We start from the raw sequence: 18942 nt of genomic DNA, 5'->3' as shown, positions 1-18942 counted from the left end.
GACTGTGGAGGTCAAAAGCCTATGTGAACATCTCCCATCAGAGGGGGAGTAGGTCATTGTAGAAGTTGTTTTAAAGTCCAGTGGAGAATTATCTTCATTTGAAGATGATTCATATTTGTGCTTGTAGCCTCCTGAATAAAAATATATGCACTGAAGATGACTTAAAACATTCTGAGAAAGCTCAGGAGCTTTTGTGACTCCTGTGAAAGGCTTGCTTATAATCCTACTCCTTGTAAGAAGCAACAGCTCTTGAAAAGTATGAAAGAAAAATGTACAAAGAAGTATTGATGCTTGTAAACTTTGAAGATAGTGAAAGTAGTGTAATAGTGAACATAGTATAATAGTATTGACTAAACTATTGTGGAATTCTGCAGTCATTGGATCTGCTACTATCCCACTGAATTGGTTTAATATACTATCCGTTCTAACAAAGATCTTAACATTTTGCTCCTCTTGTAATTACAGTGTAGGTTTCAAGTCTATTACTACATGATTTTGTATATATAATGTGATTATGCAGGCACACAAAAAGCAGCTGCATATATTTCTGTATGATTACTCTGTGTGTTGAATTCACTATATGATTATGTTCCACAGAGCGTTTTCATTTTTTTAAAGGTATTTTGTCTTATCTGTACCAGGTGTTAACTCTGGTTGCATTAAGTATTTCCAGATTTGTAAAAAAATTGACAGAAGAATCAAACTAAAGCACTTTCCATCGAGTTTGATATAGTTGCAGACTTTGTGGCAAAGTGGCTTGGGGAATACCCAGGAGTGGATCCAGCGTTTTGAAAATGGCAGTGTGGTCTACAGGTCACTGGCACAAGGGGATGCAACCAGTGGTGGAGATTGGTGACTGAGACCTCACAGCATGCATGCTACCTAGTGAAGGGGTGGGGAGTGACTGTACCACCTCCCCTTAATCCACCCCTTGACCACCTACTTGGTGCCCACCCTTCCTGAACTTGGGAGGTACTGTTTATTCTAGCCCAGAAGAAGGAATGTAAATGAGCTGTTTCCTTTTCCCCAAAACCAAAAATATCAGTTGGGCTATGGAACCAAAAAGCTCCAAACCATATCCAAACCAAAAACATCTTTTAATCCTCTGCCAAACCTCTTTGGCTGTGGACTGGAATGACCCACCCCAGCTCCTAGCAGGGTCTAGGACCCAGCCATTGCCACTGCTTGTCTTTGTGGTGGCACAGGTGAGCACCTGCAACCAAAGCCCTCTGCCACCAATTACCACTGAAGCCTCATGTCCACAGGCCAGATCCAGTGGCTCCACAGGCCAGATCCAGTGGCTCCACAGGCCAGATCCAGTGGCTCCACAGGCCACATCCAGTGGCTCCACAGGCCACATCTGGCCTATGGACCATAGGTTTGCTAACCCCTGGTCTCCCTAACTGGTTAAAGCCTCAACTTCCCTCCATCTACAACTTCAGTTCAGTTACTTAAAAAATAAATAGTTGGAACAATGCAACATAAATTGCATTTGCTATTAAAATCACTAGATGAGAAATTGTACTGAAAGCAGTACACTGGAAGCAGCAAGAGGAAGATTTGGAGGAGAGGGGGAAAATGGCTGCATTCCGTAGGTCAAGTATGCCTTATAGAAAAAAAGAGTAATATTATTACCCATGTCTAAATCCGTGTTATGATATTTGAAATTCTAAGCATCAAGGTCATTTATCATTTTAGAAATACAGCTGTCTAAAGCCAATCTTGCTAGTTTTATCCAAGGATGGTGATTCCTTCCCTTGTCCCAATTTCTTTAACATAGAAAGATTGCTGTGTGATACTTAAACAACTTGTCTAAAGTTTTGTGCAGATTTCAGGATTTATTCTCTATGCCAGGGATGTAAAACTTGTCCTACCACCACCACTCAGTGGCAGGGCAAGCCATCACTCATGGGGTAATGCAGCCTATTACTTATCTCCTACATATCACCCTATCATCCTACCATCACTCACCCTGGATCTGGCCCCTGGGCCCTAAATTTGACAAACCTGCCTCATGCCTTTTCTATAACTATATGTAGTCGGCCATGACCTGAGTACTATCCATGTAGAAACAAGGGTCTATATGCATGGCAGGGGGAGACACTGAGATGAGGGTTTCCTTTTACGCTGCTCTTGGACTTCTGAACATGTCTTAACACTCACCTAATTAGCAGTAATTTACTCCATTTGTGGGATTTCCCTCGTCATTTGAGGAAATTTGAGGGTTTTCAGGTTTTTATATATACATTAGGCATAGAGAGGCCCTGTGTAGATAATGTTACACTCCCTAGGCTTCCAATATTCACCTGTGTTTTGAAGGAAACTGCTTGTTTGGAGATCAGATCTCTGTTTCTTTCATTCATTTGCATTCCTGTATACAAAATTAGCCAGATTCTATATTAACCTTTCATATAGAGTCTTTCCTGGTCCTGGATTCTCATCCTTCCCCCCCCACCAGGATACTAGTTTGGGCACATCTAGTTTTACTGTTATTTTATAAGGTTGTATTGACTTAAAAGTATTCACAGCAGTCAGATTTTATACAGCTCTGTTTCATTAGTTCTGTGAGAGGGAGTAATTATTTTTCTTCTAAAGGGTTCATGTACATCTGTTACTGGACTTTGGGTACTTCATGACTTGGGAAAGGCTACTTGCAGGTTGCATTCTACCACTGGCCTCTTGTCTTTATTGTTAAGGGAAGGTTATAGCTTGAGCCCCTCTGTTGGGTATGTCTTGGACATCATGGCAAGAGGAGGGGAGCAGTCCATCAAGTTGCAAGGGCTCAAGGCTTTATAGCTTAAGTTAAACAGCTCTAAGTTCACTCTGCTGCCAGTTGGCTTCCAAGTGCAGATCATGGACCATTGGTGACTTATGCTTCCACTTTAAAGCATTCTGTACCAGCTTCTGCGGTGATGCAGATCTGGGGTGACAAAGGCATGTACTACCCTTTGCCAGGTCCACGTGGAAAGAAATGGCAGAAATCCTCTGTCTAAGCATAGTCAGTGGAAAAATCCTGAACACTCCTGCTATAACCTTCACCCATGGTCATCTAGCACAACCCCCCAAGACAGTGAGCAGGAATCACAAGTATTCCTTCCTTCCGTAAAGGTAGAATTTATTCAGCCTGTTAGCAAAATGGAGAAACACCTTTTTTAACAAAGACACAAAATTCATTATTTCAGACAAATAAAAAAAAGCCCCAAACATTTACTCTTGTAATGAGACAACAAATGATTCCAGAAACTCATAGGACAATTTTACCCAGGGGAAACAAAAGTTATTGTTTGAGAAATGAAGCATGTTCTTAGTGGGCATATTTGCCTTACCTAAGAAAAATATAGACTACTACATGAAAAACAAAGCTGTACTTTTTATAGTTTTTAGTACAATGAACTGGTTTGTTAGCTGATGGAGATAGCTGCCTTGTAATGGGGAGCCAGGTGCTCCTGTTACTTTTAGAGTATAAGCAGCAGCAGGGAGGCTTCCCAGGTGGGAGATACAATGCCCTTGACAATCTGACTGCAAGAGACTAGGCAGCTGGGAGGAAAACCAGAGGCTATGAGTGCCTATTGCAGGGCCAGTTGCTCTGCAGTAGGGCAGATCCCTGCTACAGGCAGCCAAGACATTGCTAAAGCAAACAGACAGCAGTTACAAACTGCCTAAGAGCTAGCTGTCAAGTCCTAATTGTAAATACCTGCGGGTAACTGGAAGGGGCAGGGCTTGAGAGGTATATAAGCCCAGGGCCTGAGTCAAGCAAGCAGTCCTTCAGGTTGCATGAGGAAATGTTTTGTGGCAATATGGCTGTTGCTGGGTGACGGTTTGCAATCCTGCTATGCCTAGAAACAGCAAGTAAGGAGCTGAGGGCTGGCAGGGGACCAGGACCCAGGATGCGTAGGGGTTTTGGTACAGAGCCAGTGAGCTAAGAATTTTAGTTTATATTTTTTGTTTGATTCACTGGTAGACCGGGCTTGACTAGTAGAGAAGGTTACTACTAGTCACCAGAGGGCATGAGAGGGCTTGCACTGCCCATGGACAAGGGTTCAAGCCACAGTGGTTCCCAAGAGGCACAAGGATGTTTTAGGTCCTGGCAGGAGCTGGGCTAAAGATGAAGGAAGGCCGACGCCAAGAGGTTCAAAGGGAAAGGAGGGCGGCCTGAGGCCAAGAAGGCTAGGGCCAGCGTCTGAGAAGGGGGGACATAGGGTCGGGGGCCCAGTGCCCAGTAGGGCAAGAAAAGGACTGTAGACTAGAAGCCAGGTCCTGGATCTCTTCAGCCTCTGCAAGAGAAGGCTGAGAGGGAATCTTGTGGCCGCCTACAAATTCATCAGGGAAGGACAGCATGGAATAGGAGATGCCCTGTTCACCAGGGCACCCGTTGGAATAACTAGGAACAACGGGCACAAACTGACAGAGAACAGATTTAGATTAGACATCAGCAAGAACGTCTTTACAGTAAGGGTTGCTAAAATCTGGAATGGGCTTCCAAGGGAGGTAATGCTCTCCCCTACCTTGGGGCTCTTTAAGAGGAGGCTAGACATGCACCTGATTGCGGTCATCTGCACCCAGTGCTCTTTGCTGCTCAGGGCAGGGGGTCAGATGCAATGATCTGCTAAGGTCCCTTCCAACCCAAACATCTGTGAACACAGTAGGCTAATGGAACCAGTGAGAGGAAGGGGTGGGGCTTAGAAGGCCAGTGCTTCAACAAGGTTATGTAGGCCTGAAGTGGCCTGACATTGGCTGGGGAGCAAAGTGCCATACCTACGTATTAACCAGTAACACCTATGAGGTATGGGTGTGGCTGTAGGAAGGGTCAGAGGCCAAAAATATCTGTAAGGCGACAGGTGCCCTGGGGGGGCATGGATGGGTCAAGAAGGGCCACTTAATGATCAAGGGATATGGTTGGGATCAGAGGGGTCTAGGAGACATCTACTGGTCGAGATATGGACAAGGGCTCTATATGGGACCCAAGGGAAACCTTTGTTATTACCCAGCAACTATTTACATCAAGATGCAGCAGGTGGGAGAAAACAGCAGGGTACTCAGGGAGCTGGAGCAGAGCAGGAGCTGTGTGGCCACCAGGGAGTATTATGACCACACCTGAGGCTCTAGGAGGTACCTGCTGGTCAAGAAATGGACAGGGGCTATGTATGAGACCCAAGGACAGCCTCTGTTATTACCTATTAACTATTTACCTCAAGATGTGGAGGTCAGAGAAAACAGGAGGTTACACAGGGAGTTAGAGCAGAGCAGGAGCTGTGTGACCACCAGGGATCATTGTGACCACACCTGGGGCTCAGTCCTGTTACATGCCTCCATCTACTCCAGCACATATTGAGGACACATTGATTCTCAGTGGTTTTCAACCAGGATGCTGCAAGAGCCTGTCATGATGCAAAGCATTGCCGGTGTAGGGTGAAATTCCTGTGTGCATCTGTTTTCATAGATTCATAGATGCTAGGGTCAGAAGGGACCTCAAAGGATCATCGAGTCCAACCCCCTGCCAGTGGCAGGAAAAAGTCCTGGGGTCGTGTGACCCCAGCCAGGTGCTTGTCCAGTCTCCTCTTGAAGGCCCCCAAGGTAGGGGAGAGCCCCACCTCCCTTGGAAATCTGTTCCAGATTCTGGCAACCCCAACCATGAAGAAGTTGTTTCTGATGTCCAACCGAAACCTACTTTCCATCAGTTTGTGGCCATTGTTTCTGGTTATTCAAAGCATCTGGTAAACAGAGCATCTCTTATTCCCTGCTGCTTCCCCTGGTGAATTTGTATACTGCCACAAGATCCCCCCTCAGCCTTCTCTTGTGGAGGCTGTAAAGGTCCAGGTCCCTCAGCCTTTCCTCACAAGGCCTTCCCTGCAGGCACGTTGGAGCCAGACTGGGAAGCAGCTGCAGCATAAAGACGTGATGCTCGCATTACATTATGCATGCAAGTGTGCTGTTTCTGCTGCAGCTGTTCATGGTTCAACTCTGAAAATGGAGGTGCATGGGACAAGTTCATACTGTGGCAGTGGCAAAGCTTGGAGGTAAATACTGCTCTCACCAGATAGAGCTGCCCCAAGTGTCTACGTGTTCAGGAGCTGCATTGAAGCTGGACCAAGAAGAGCTGCAGCAGAAGCAGCATGCCTTCCTGCATAATGTAATTTGGGCTGCATGCCTTTCTGCTGTAACTGCTTCTCAGTTTGGGTCCAACATGCATCCTGAAATCAAAGGTGTGTGCCTCTGTTTCTGGGGGAGACTGTGTAGGATTGGATCAGGAATGACTTTGGCAGGAGTGCACACACCTGCCACAGATGCTTGCCGACCTGGCTTTACAGGAGGCACGTGGCCAAAATCCACCTGGCTGCAATGGTAGTGACATTGGGATAAGTATCGTATTAATTGATTAGATCCTTATAATTATAACTAATTAATAATTAACAATACAATTAGAATGTTTCTATTATAATAGTCATAATATATTTATGTTAGTCTTTTTATAATGAGGTACTGCAAAATTTTGAAAAGTTTTGGAGCATTGCCTTGAGTCTAAAAATGTTGAAAACCAGCGCTTTAAGCATTTGCCTCCATACAAGTCTTTGTGTAGGTCACTATGAATAAACATACACACTGATTTGTACGTGTTGCCCTTCCACTGACACAGAGATGTATTACCTCACTTTAGAAGTCTGAACACCCTTCCACTCTGCATAGATGGCTAAAGGAGATGCAGGCCATCCTTCTTCAGAGGCAATTTAGAGAAGAGGAAAAGGTCTTTGGACCAGTCAGTACAGTTGTATAGCTGAGAGTAAGGGCAAAATTTATCCTTGCTGTTTCACTTGCTATGCTTAAAGGAATCAGTCCCCCTTTTCTTATTTAAAAAATAACTACTATTTTGCCATTCATCTATTTTTGAGCTCACTTCTTCCCTCTGTCACCCCCACCTTCTTTGTTTTGTTTAAAGGAGGCTTTCTTTAGTCCTTGTATTAACTCAGATTCCATTGAACTGACAGTATTTTAAAACCAGCTTAGTGCATACCAGTTTTTATTGCTCATACTTCATACCTACTTAGTGTTGTACCCACTGTGTATGGAGGAAAAAGTGCCAGTGAAGGATTACTTAGTTCTTTATGCTAACACAACCTTTTTATGCTTGTTAAATTTGAGAATATTCCTTAGAAGGGGATTACTTAACTGTTATGCTGGATAGATTTTTGTCATCTTCCACACACTTTACAAACACTGAATAGATTCCTGAAGGATAGAGTTAAGTATTACAATGTGGATTTCATAGATGAGAAACTGAGGCCCAAATACATAGAAGGACTTCAGCATGATGACAGTCAGTATCATCACATCAGTGAAGGTGCCTGACTCCTAGGGTGGAATTTGCAAACCTGAGCTGGTTATCTAAGTTCTGTTAACAGTGAATAGGGTAGATTGGGGTCTCCTGTTTCCCAAGGTTCATCACAAGGCTTTAGAGTATTGTGCTCTCTTGCTTGCTTTCTCCCTGGCCCAGTGAATCTTGCATTCTTTTTTTTTTTTTCTTCTTACAGTAGCTGAGCTTCAATTTAGTCTAGCCTGTAGGGTGGAACGTTTTTATGGGATGCAAGATATGTCTCTTAAGTTCCTTAAGCCCTTCAGAGTGCTTGTACATGGGTCTTCTGTTTCTTGATTGTTGGGGGTTTTTTAGCTGTAACACTGATATGTAAGAGGTTGCCATTCATTTTATTGAATGAAAAGAGTCATGGCTGTCAAATGTGCAGTAGGTATGTTCTGATCATACCTGGTGATTTGGGACCCTCAGGAGACCTACACTTGGGAATGCCTGGTTTGTGAATCCTAGAAACTATGTACCTTAGTAAATATTTTTAGGTGCCTATGTGTCTAGGTAGAGGGATGAGACTTTGGTGAATTGCTTAGTTTGACTTTGGCACCAAAGTTCCATCAAAATTGTACTTCAGAAGCCCAAGTCCTTTATGGTATCTGACCAAAGTGATTTGCCTAAGGATGCTGAAGAGAGAAATGCTAGGGATGGGATTAGAATTCAGAGAATCTTGGCTCCCATTCTTGTTTGAACCTTGCCTATCAATCAAAGAAGTATTTGATACTTTATCATATGTAAAATTATCCTCTATGTATGTTAAGGATAACCAGTCACAAAGTAACAGTACTTGATTCTCTGTGGATAACCCATTGAAACTAATAGATGCCTACAAGCAGGCATAAGGTATCTGTTACCTATGACAACTGGTATATTTTAGGTTTTAAGTTATGTTTGACAGAGTTTTTGGATACTAATTTGATGTAATGAGATGTACTTGTAATACCAACAACACTAAGAATAGCCTTTGCAGCCAGCCTACTCTTTATTTAAAATTATTCCATTACAGATGTCCTAATGAGTGCCATGATCATATAATTCTCTTGTAACTTTTCTGCATCCCCAGAAGGAAACTGTTGCATTTTTCCCCTTTTCCCAGGTTTGGATAAGCATAGAATAAAAATTGAGAAAACAGAAAGATACGTTTGTGAACCGTTTGCTATTATGAAAACTGACAATTTTTAAAGAAATGTTATGGTCTGCAAACATTAGTGTTAAGGCAAGTCTCCCTGCCTTCACAGTATGCATTATCTTATAAATATCTTGACTGTGACTTTACAGTGCTGTTTATAGAATTTAATAAAGCAAATGTAATAATGCTGCCTGTGCTTTAATGCACAATCTCAATTGAGTTGACCAGAAGATAAATAGGAACAGGAATGATAGTGCGTTCCTACAGATTGTTTTTAATAAGCATGTTATTTAGTTGATCAACCCACTGCAGCAATGCCTTCTATCCTAGTCTACCAGACAAATTTATTAATGCTTCCCCCCCCCCCATTTCTCTGACAACATTGATTCCCTGCAGACATATCTCTATTAAACCTCTAGAAAGTCACAACTTCCAAATTAGATTAAGTAGCAGGAATGGTACTAGAAGAATCAAAGAAAATTGAGTGCATTATTGAATTCATGCCACATCGTCTCAGGAAGGGATGGGAGTTGTGTGCAGTGGTAACTTTTGTCGTTACTGTACTAACAAAGCTGTGGGCATTGCTATCAAAGCTAATTGTCTGCAGTGTATCAGCAAACCATCATTTTTTGCTTTAAGCAAGCATGCTTCTACTGAACTTGTGCAAATAAAAAAAATAAGCATTAATAGAAAGCCTTAAAATTAAGCAGAAGCAATTGTGATTCTTTATTTTTCTTCCTGTACACATACATGTACATGTACATGTACACATTGAAACTTTTAGAGACCAAATTAAAAAAAAAAGTGCCTGGCATTAGATTGTAAGCAGACTTGCTTGTCATGCTTGTAGTTGCAAAATGCAAACGTTCTTTTTAAAGCTGCCTATTTCTCATTTTGATCTGACATATTAAAAAGCATATAATTAATGGTTGACATTAGTAATTAACATTAACTTTATGGTGCTTAATATGCCATCATTCATCCGTCAAATAACTGGTATGCATAATATCTTTGCATAAAGGATTTAATTATACAAAACAGTCTTTCAGTTCTCAGACTATAGAGTTTAAAGAACTTATACATGTATTTAAAAAGGATATGGGTTTGGGTTTTTGGGGTAGTTTTTTTTTCCATTTATTGACTGTTGACATTGCTTTTGTTTCCTATTAGGAGTGTGCACAAATGTGCAAGTCAGGGGCCTCAGCGAGGAAATATGGGCCCAAACACACAGCTTCCATTAGTGGCTAAAGAGCACCACCTTGCTGTTGCCAGTGCTCTCTGGAGAAATTTCTTTCCATACTTGAAGAGCCAGAGGATGTCACAAACACCCCATTCCCCACAGCTTGCGGATACAGCTGCAGGTTAGCTAGAACGGCCCTCCCTTTCTCTGCTGCTTTCTTTGCTGATCCCTTTTGCCACAGTCTTTTATGTGTTTCATGTTCTTGGCATATTCCTCTTCATATTGAGAAGCTCAAATCTGGCTAAATGCAGAACGTGAAATTTGTGCTGGATGTTTTCCCAACAAAGTACTGAAGTGCTGTCTCTTTTACTAGTGTACAGGTAGATCTATAATATTGGAGTATTTTGAATCTATAGAAACATTTTTATTGACAGATTATATTGCATTTGTAATGTTTATTAGAATCTAAATAAGAATCTTATGCATTCGTTGTATTACATTAAATCTAAGCATTTTCTTCTTCTCTATTCTAATTTGATATAATTTATTTAACTATTTTTTCCAAAATGGCACTGATTTGGCAGAATTTGCATGTTTGAAATATGTTTTGACATCTGTTCAGACATTTTCAAAGAGCTGATTTTGTGATTTCTTTTTGATGCATTTTTAAGCTCGTATACTTTGAGACATTTTTGTAATGTTGCTTAGGCTGGTCATTTTGCTCTGGATGCTTTTATACATTGATGCAGTTTGCCATATAGTTAGATTTTGTATTGAAAAGAATACACTACAAATTTAGTAGAATTAATTACTTCTTTCAGTTTGTCAGTAAATAGTAAGAATGCTCAACCAATTCCTTAACTTCAGTGGAGCTAGATTGATTCACATCAGCTAAGGATCTGGCCCACTATATTTTGATGCAGTTTTATTTTATCTAAAATTTTAATGTAATACTACATATTTAAGAGTGCTTAGGCTGATCTTTAGCCATAATGATTTCCTGAAGCCATTTAAATAAAATTTAGAAGAGTTGTTTCTGAATTGACAATATTTTTTAACCATAATATAAATTAAGAACTAAATTTATACGTGCTTAAGGACATGTGAAGTAATACAAAACACTAAGACCCTTGAACTGCAGCAGCTCTGCAATAGTTAATAGGCCATATTTAATGAGATGCAAAGCAGTGAAATTGAAAATGGTCTCCCACTATTGAGGCTTGGCAGGAAACAGCAACACAAAATCAAAGCAAGAAATTACTATCGCTGTTTTATCACAAATTCTGTTTTGTTTTCTATGGTTAAATATATTTTTTCAATTTTTCTTTAATTATTTAATTGAGGTAGTGATATAACCAGTTAGCCTTTTAGAATCCAGCTGAAGAGAAATCAAGTGCTGAATATAATGTATGCAGCCATGTTGAGAAGTAATACAGAAGAAGCCACTCTCTTTCCTGGACTGTTGACTTTGGGTTTAGGTACAGAAGTTACACACACACTGCTTTAAACCTGTAACAGAACATAAGTTCAGTGCACATAAACCAATTTCAATATAGCCAAAACTGGTTTGAGATGAACCTGGTTGAATGTAGCATCAGATTTAATCGAAAGAAGAAAAACTGGTTTATGGAAATGCATCTCAAACCCCTTCCTCGTTTAAGTTAAATCAGGGTCCTCCAGCATCCTAGCATACTCTGCAGCCCTGGGCTGGGCTGTCTGTTCCAGCCGAGCAAGGTTGCCCCTGCCCCTCTCTTCCCTAGCCAGAGCACTAGCACTGCTCTGACTGGCTGAGAAAAGGGTGGAGCTGGGAAACCCTGCTCTGGAGTGCTTCTAGGTCTGCCTGGCAAAGGGGCAGCAGCCCTTGCCAGGTGTCCTGAGCCCCCCACCTCGCTCACTGCTCTAGGGGCAGGTGTGGGGATGGGGCCAGACCCTGGTAGCCTGAGGGGAACTGGGGGTTTAATCACTCCTTTGTATGGGGGGGTCAGCACGGGCACCGATAGCTCCACTCGTGCACTGGGGACCGTGGCGGCCAAACACCAGTTGCCTGAGGGAAATTGGGGAGGTTAATCCCCCCATTGCAGGCAACAGCAGCATGGGCACCAACATGGCACTGGCTCTGTCCCATGCTGAAAATTACCTCAGGCAGGGCCCGTACTGCAGCACCTGGACCAAGTCCCTCAGAGGAGTGGCCAGCCAGCATGGGACTGGGGGGTGTGACCTGGCTGCAGGGCTGGGGAGCGGGAGCTAGTTATGGAGCCCCTCCCACCGCTTCCTCCCACTGTGGCAGAGCAACCCAGGCTGGCGAGTGGAGGGGGAATGTGACCTGGCTGCAGGGTTGAGGGGGGCAGAGCCAGGGCTAGTTACAAAGCCTGACACACCACTGCCTCCTGCTGCAGCAGCATGACCTGGGCCAGAGCGAGGGTTGCAGGTGGGCTGCAACTCCCTGCCCCCTCCCTTTCCCACTGGTGGCAGCAGAGCAAACTATCATGGTGGGCAAAGGTGAAGCACCTGTCGCCTGCTCACAGCAGCATTGGGTGCTCAGGGCAGCCTACTGTGGGCCTGGGGCATGGGTAGCAGCAGTGGGAGGCAGTGGCTGCTGCATCCTGATCCAGCCCAGTCCCACAGCCCAAGGGCATAAGCAGCTGTCACCTGTCACCAAGTGCCTGGCACCACTGTGAGCAGTCAGTGAGTGACAGGTGCTTTACCTCTGCCCACCTTGATGATTCGCTCCACTGCCACCTCTGAGAGGAGGGGCAGGCTACCATAGGCAAGTCTCTGCCTGTGCCCCTGGGCTGTGGGGCTGGGCTGCAGTGGGTCCATTGCCTCCCCCTAGTGCTGCCCTAGCCTGCAGCAGTTCACCCTGAGCACCTGACAACACTGCAAGCAGGTGACAGATACAAGACCTCCACCCGCTGCGATAGTTCACTCTGCCGCCATTGCTAGGAGAGGAAAGGGGTGTGGAGCCATGCTACAGCTGCTGCTCACCTGCAAACCACAGTTCCCACATGGGGCTTGAGGCTGGAAGTGGCAGGTGCTGACCCTCACCCCCTGGAGCCGTTCCAGCCCAGGTCATACTGCTGCAGCAGGAGGCAGTGGTGTGTCAGGCTTTGTAACTAGCCCTGGCTCTGCCCCCCTCAACCCTGCAGCCAGGTCACATGCCCCCTCCACTCGCCAGCTGACCTCTCCTCTGAGGGACTTGGCCCAGAGTGCTGTGTTGGTGTCCCCACCACTGCTTTCTGCAATGATGGGATTAACCCCTCCACTCTTTCCCCTCAGGCTACTGGTGTCTGGCGGCTACAGCCCTGGCTGCATGCCCCTGCCTACATGAGCTGAGCCTATCAGTGCCAACACCATCGTCAACCTCCTGCAATGGGGGGATTAAACCTCCACTTCCCCTCAGGCTACCAGGGTCTGCCCTGCACCTGCTCCTGCCACCAGCCAGCGAATGAGCTGGGTAGAGAGGCTGGGGACCACTGACAGGGGCTGCTTCCCCCCTCCCACTCCAGGCAGACCCTGGCTGGGGTCTCTGCAGGCTAGGGTGGAGGGTTAAGCCTCTCCCTAATCATATTCAGGCCTTCCCGGGCCTGGCCGCACCCCTTCCCTCAGCTTAGTTTCCCTCCAGTTGAGGGCTTTCTCTTGTACCCCCTGGCTTCTAGCCTGAGCCACTTTAGGCATGTATACCTTTCCAGAATCAAAAGTGAATGTCTGTTCACTTGCAAATTGGTTCAAACTATGCAGGTTGGACTAACTTGCGAAGATTGAATCAATTCAAGCTCTGGCTTTTTGAATGTCTGTCTCTAGCCTGGAAGTTGTAGCCCAAGGAAGAGAACACTTCTGCTGAAACACTGCTTCCTCTATGGAAGTGGGTGGGATTGGTCAGAAAGGGACAGCTTGATTCCACCATGCCACCCTCTTCCAGCCTATTGGCCAAAAGTACTAAACAAACAGTGGTGAAAGTAATCTAGTAAGGGATTGACAGAAATTCCTTCCTGCCCTGGGGTAATTGGGGACCACATTTTGACTCTTACTTAGAAGCAGGACAGGGGAAAGCATTGTAAGGTAGGATGAGTACACGCTGCCCGTACTCAGGGCTTGTTGTGAAACCATAAAATCTAACCCTCTGTTAATTAAAATAGCTGCCTTGTTGCTCTTTCTGAAAACAGGCTTGCGCTTCCACTAATCAAAAGCACAGTTTCTGTATGCATATCGCATTATAAGCATACTCTTAATTTAGTAATAAGCTAGCTTTTATTTAACTTGAATTGGGAAAGATCAGAAGCTGGTGGATGCCTTGTTTTTTAAAATCAGAAAATAGAGATCAGTTTTCCAATCCTCATTTGCTGTTGCTGATTTTATTTAGTCTAATAACATATCAGCATTCTAGGTTACGTCTCCTTCCTGAGTAAATGTGTTTGTAATCTGTAGCATAAAGAATGAGAATAACTTTGATGTTGGTGGTGTTGGATGTGTTCTATAGCGGCCCTCCAGTATTGAGAGCAAATGCTTATGTCTCATTAAAAAATTCTGTGGCATATATTTATTATACAGTTTTATAGGTCTGCAGGTGTTGCCTTAGGACTGTGTGAGGTCTACTGTTCTGTGAAGGAGTAGCTTTGTCATTAGCGTGGCACTTACACATTTTTCCCCATAAAACACCAATATATAAAGAAGTATTTTAAGAAAATCAGGCTGGAAATTCCTGCAGATTCTCTGTTTTCAAAATTCAGTACCTTTCTGGAGGACTAAGACATTTTAGAAATTCTTAGTGGACACCAAGTGCACTCATTTATCAAAGGCAGAGTGGGAGGTAAGGGGAAATGTCCAATTACCTCACAGAGCACATTTATACAAGATGATGTCTCTTGGCTTTGTAACCAATGTATGGATTTGATTACATCATTCCCCATCCTTCATATCTTGTGTGTCATCCTAAAATTGTAAGCTGCTTGGAAAAGGGGTTACCTCTCCCTATATTTTTGAACAGTGCCTACTATCTTGGTTCCCAATCCTGACTGGAATCTAGAGCAACATAAATATTAATAATAGCAAATAAGTTTCAATATCTGTTAGTGGAACAGGAATATATTTTAAATGCATGAGAAATCTTTAACACTGTCCCTTTCTTTTCTTTTTTTTCTTTCTCTATTTAAAATCAGCTTTTACTTTGTTAGCTTTGGACATGCCCAGCGCTGCTCCACCAGATCTCCAGCCTCAGCCTGTTTTATCAATGATGCAATTGTTTGGATGGGATGACATGGTATGGCACCAGCTGGTATCAAGATATCTAAGTCATCTAATACAAAACAGGTGAACAATTTAAACTCTTTGTTCTTTCAGCTCCTTTCAAGCACACAGTCTCCTCATTCCTGCATCTAACTAATGGAAAACTTTAAACAACAATGCCTCACTTAGTGGCCCAGTTTCTGTGTTAAAGATCATTTGCAGCTCCTTTAAGTTCCAGATTTCTTGAATGTATTATGGTTTGTCCTCCTCATGTATTTTGAAGGTATTTTTATATCTTTGGATAATGAATTGGCAGACATTTTGCAAATATAGCTTTCATGCAGCAAACTACCCTTACTGCCTGTATATGGAAAGCAATATAAGAGTCAGGGGACCAAGGAGAGAACAAGCAAGAGAAAGCATGCTTCTGTAGCCCAGTGGTGAGGAAACTCCTTTGGAAGGGAGGCAGGCCTAGGTCCTCGTCCCTGATTTTAGTGCTATTTTTGCATTTTATCCAAAAGCTATTCAGTGCATGCTCAGTTCCAGGAGGAACCCAGTACTCCTTCCCAAGGAAACCTTCTCATCATTGAGCTACAGAGTTAGGCTCCTCCATGCATTTCCTTTTTGCACAGTGGTTCAGCTATCAAGAATGGTGGTGGCTTCCCTCAGCCCAGCCTGGACTTTAACTTGGTGGTTAGAACATTTTCCAGGAAAGTAAGAGATTTGACCTCACCCACCCCCAGACCAGGAAGGACCTAGAACTAGGGTTTTCTACTAAGGGCAAAGGCTCTAACCATTAGGCTATTACAACACTGTTATCTGTATTTCTCGAATGAAAGTTCATGTTATTCATATTCTGAGCCCATCCAATAGAATTTTTAAATACCTGGAGGAAGAAAGACTGATTGTTACCAGCCATCATGGATTTGTCAAGTACAAATTCTTCCAAACCAATTGATATCTTTCTTTGACAAAGTATCAGGTTGGATGACTGAAAGGAGTGTAGTGGACATTTAACAGTTGGTATAGCCTACATAATATTCTTATAAGTATACTGTAGAAACATGGACTAGATAAAATTACTATCAAGTGGACACAAAATTGGCTCAATAACTGCAAGCAAAGGGTAATTATAAATGGATCGATATCAGTATGGCAGGCGATTTCAAGTGGGGTTCCACAGGGGTTTGACTTGTGTCCGGTGCTGTTTAACATGTTTGTTAATCATTTGGATGCTGGAATCGATAGCTTCCTGATCAAGTTTTTAGAGGACATAAAACTGGAAAGAACTGGAAACACTCTGCAGGATAGGAGTAGAGTGCAATAGGACCTTGGTAGATTGGGAGGCTGGGCTAGGGACAATAAAAATAAGTTTAGTGCAGACATACAAGATGCTACATGTAGGGAAGAATAAATAAGCGCACACTACAGAATGGGATATAACTGGCTGAGCAGTAGCCATGCTGAGGAGGATTGGAGGGGGGGTTGGTAGATTGCAGACTCAACATGATTAATCAGCAATATTATGCAGCTGGGTTTTTTTAAAAAAAAGAAGATATACTTTTGGGTTGGATCTGCATGAATATTGGGTGCCAGGCAAGGGAGTTGACAGTACCACTCTATTAAGGGCTGCTTTATACTCATCTTGAATATTTTAAGTATGTAGAAAAACAGAGGTGAGTGACAAGAACGATAAACGGATCGGCATGCAAGCCATGTGAGAAAAGGGTTGAGATTGCTAGGGAGGAGAAAAGGAGTTTAAGTAGGGATATGGAAGTAGTTTTCAAACATTTGAAAGGATATTATAAAGACAAGGGTGAGCAACTGTTTTCCTTGCCACTGAGGGCTGGACACAAAGCAATAGTTTTAAATTGCACCACAGCAGATTTAGACTAGATTTAGATTGGACGAAAAACTTGCTTACTATTAGAATGGTAAGGCAGTGGAATAGACTGCCTAGGGAAAGCTGTAGAATCTTCTTCACTGGAGGTGTTCAGGAACATGACAGATGAGCAGTTGATAAGGATAACAAATCCTGTATTTGTATAGCGGGTTGGACCAAATGACCTTTGAGGTCCCTTCCAACACTGTGATTCTTTAGGCTCCTGGAGACAGGAACACTAAGTCAGTGAATCCCAAGATGGTGGGGTTAAGGTGCCTAGCTGTTCAGCTCAGACAAGATGGTGCCATTTCTGGGCATGCATGTTAGCTTAACTTTGGGGGCCTAATTAATTTTTTCAGAAAAGTTAGGCACCTAATATCAGGGGTTAGCAACTTTTCTGGCTCCTGGAATGACCCACCCTGGGTTGGGGGTGGGCTGAAAGGTACACATGAGGACCCTGTTGCCACCACCACTTGTGGCACAAGAAAAGTGCCTGCAATTGGCACTTTTCCCTAAGGTGGCAAGGGAAATGTGCCCGCGGAAGGTGTCCCTGCCACCAAAGCCCCATGTTCATGGGCTGGATCCAATCCTTGATCTAGGTGAGGAGCCCTAAGCACACTAAGACAGATTATTTGTGAATTGCCCTTTTAGATGTAGATGTCTAAATTGCATTTAGCTCCCATTTTTAGGTGCCTTAATTTCTTTGAGTCTCTGTCTCTCTGTGCCCAATCACACTATGTAAAAGGAGGTAATAGTAATTCCCTCTGTTACCTAGAGTTTGTGATGTTCTTAGACTATGGTAATAGGTGTGAAAAATGCCTAAGACAGGACTTGCCTTGTAAGAATGGTATATTATAAACAATTTAATTTAATATGCATTAAAATGTATTTTATGTAATTGTCCATATACGTGTTCATGTGCTTCAGGCAGTTTTATAGCATGTTACCAAAATATCTAACTGCCAGCATTTTTAGGCTTCATGGTTATTGTGTTTCAGTAATTTTTACATCAAATGTGCTCAGTTTAAAAGTAAAAAGATTATTTTTTTTCTGTCAGTCAGGCAAACTCAACTTAGTCTCTGAAATTGAAGCGAGGTTCTTTCTATTTGCTGCCTTATCGCCAATAATAAATATTCAGCAACACAAATTACACCCTCAGGACCACCCAAACAACCTATTATTTATTTATTTCTGTTACAGTAGCCCCAGCTGAAATCCATACTCCAGTGTATTTGGTCCTGTACAGACTATTCAGCAGAATACTTTACACACTTGCCTGGTTTTAAGTACATAAGTAATCCCATTTATTTAATTGGGCCTACTAACAATGCATAAAGTTAAGCACGACTGTAAGCCTTTGCAGGATTAGAGCCTTAGTCTTTTGACCAAAGGTTCACATTCAATTTCAAGACACATTTTAAGTTGCTCTCCCAATGGTGGATGGATATAGAGGAAGGGAAGACAAGATAAAGTAATGATGATATACCAAAGTGATTAATGAACAGCTTTGTGGCTTGATTTTTTTTTTAAATGTCCATATGAATAAAACTAGTATTACATTTGTATATACTTTGCCTTTTGTATTTTATTATTATTACTTTATACAGAGGTAAAAGTCAGTGCAAAATAAAGGTTTTTTATAAATGTTTACTAAAAAAATTGATAGAAAAATATTGACTTTAGGTTAAGCACAGGATTCTGGTTTTACAAGTGCACAAGCCTGCAGAGTAAATTGTTGTCTTCTTTCAAATAAATTCATTGACACCTGGTAAAAACTGGCCCTGTAGGGACTCCATCAGAACCTGGTTGTCCTGCAGACGTTAAGTATGGTGACCACGTGCCAGATTTTGGAGGCTGGTCCCAGCTGGCTGGTGAAAATTAAAAGGAGCATCCTAGGTTTGGGGTGGGAAGTGGCACGGCAAGAGCTGTGAACTAGGAAGCCCTAACAGACAACAAAATTGCCCTAAAATAGGTTATCTTGATTAGTGGAATGACCATTACAAAAGGGAGATAATTGTTAACACCTCTGAAGTAAAGAACAGTGGGTCATTAGCAGGCCATTGACTCCCATAGCTGCCTGAATAACAATACCAGAGGTGCACCATACCTCCCTGCTTCTGCCTGAAGCAGAAGGGGTGGGGGTAGGTAGGGTAGTGTCTTGGATTTCACGT

At 42.9% G+C, this 18942-nt stretch overlaps 1 protein-coding gene across 1 annotated transcript in view; it reads left to right on the top strand.

Moving 5' to 3' along the window:
* The window catches only part of MMS22L (MMS22 like, DNA repair protein), a 156648-nt gene that overhangs the window by 104055 nt on the left and 33651 nt on the right, over positions 1 to 18942 (top strand). Inside the window, exons 15-16 of the mRNA XM_090037124.1 lie at positions 9657 to 9847; positions 14823 to 14973. Of these exons, the coding sequence (XP_089893250.1) occupies positions 9657 to 9847; positions 14823 to 14973 (342 nt within the window). The remainder of the gene's footprint in view (positions 1 to 9656; positions 9848 to 14822; positions 14974 to 18942) is intronic.

The sequence above is a fragment of the Crocodylus siamensis genome, chromosome 1 (assembly GCF_052110815.1).
Source record: "Crocodylus siamensis isolate JL-2025a chromosome 1, ASM5211081v1, whole genome shotgun sequence".
In the NCBI taxonomy this organism is placed as follows: Eukaryota; Metazoa; Chordata; order Crocodylia; family Crocodylidae; genus Crocodylus; species Crocodylus siamensis.
Note: the sequence above shows the minus strand (reverse complement) of the source record. Positions and strands in the feature narration are given on the sequence as shown.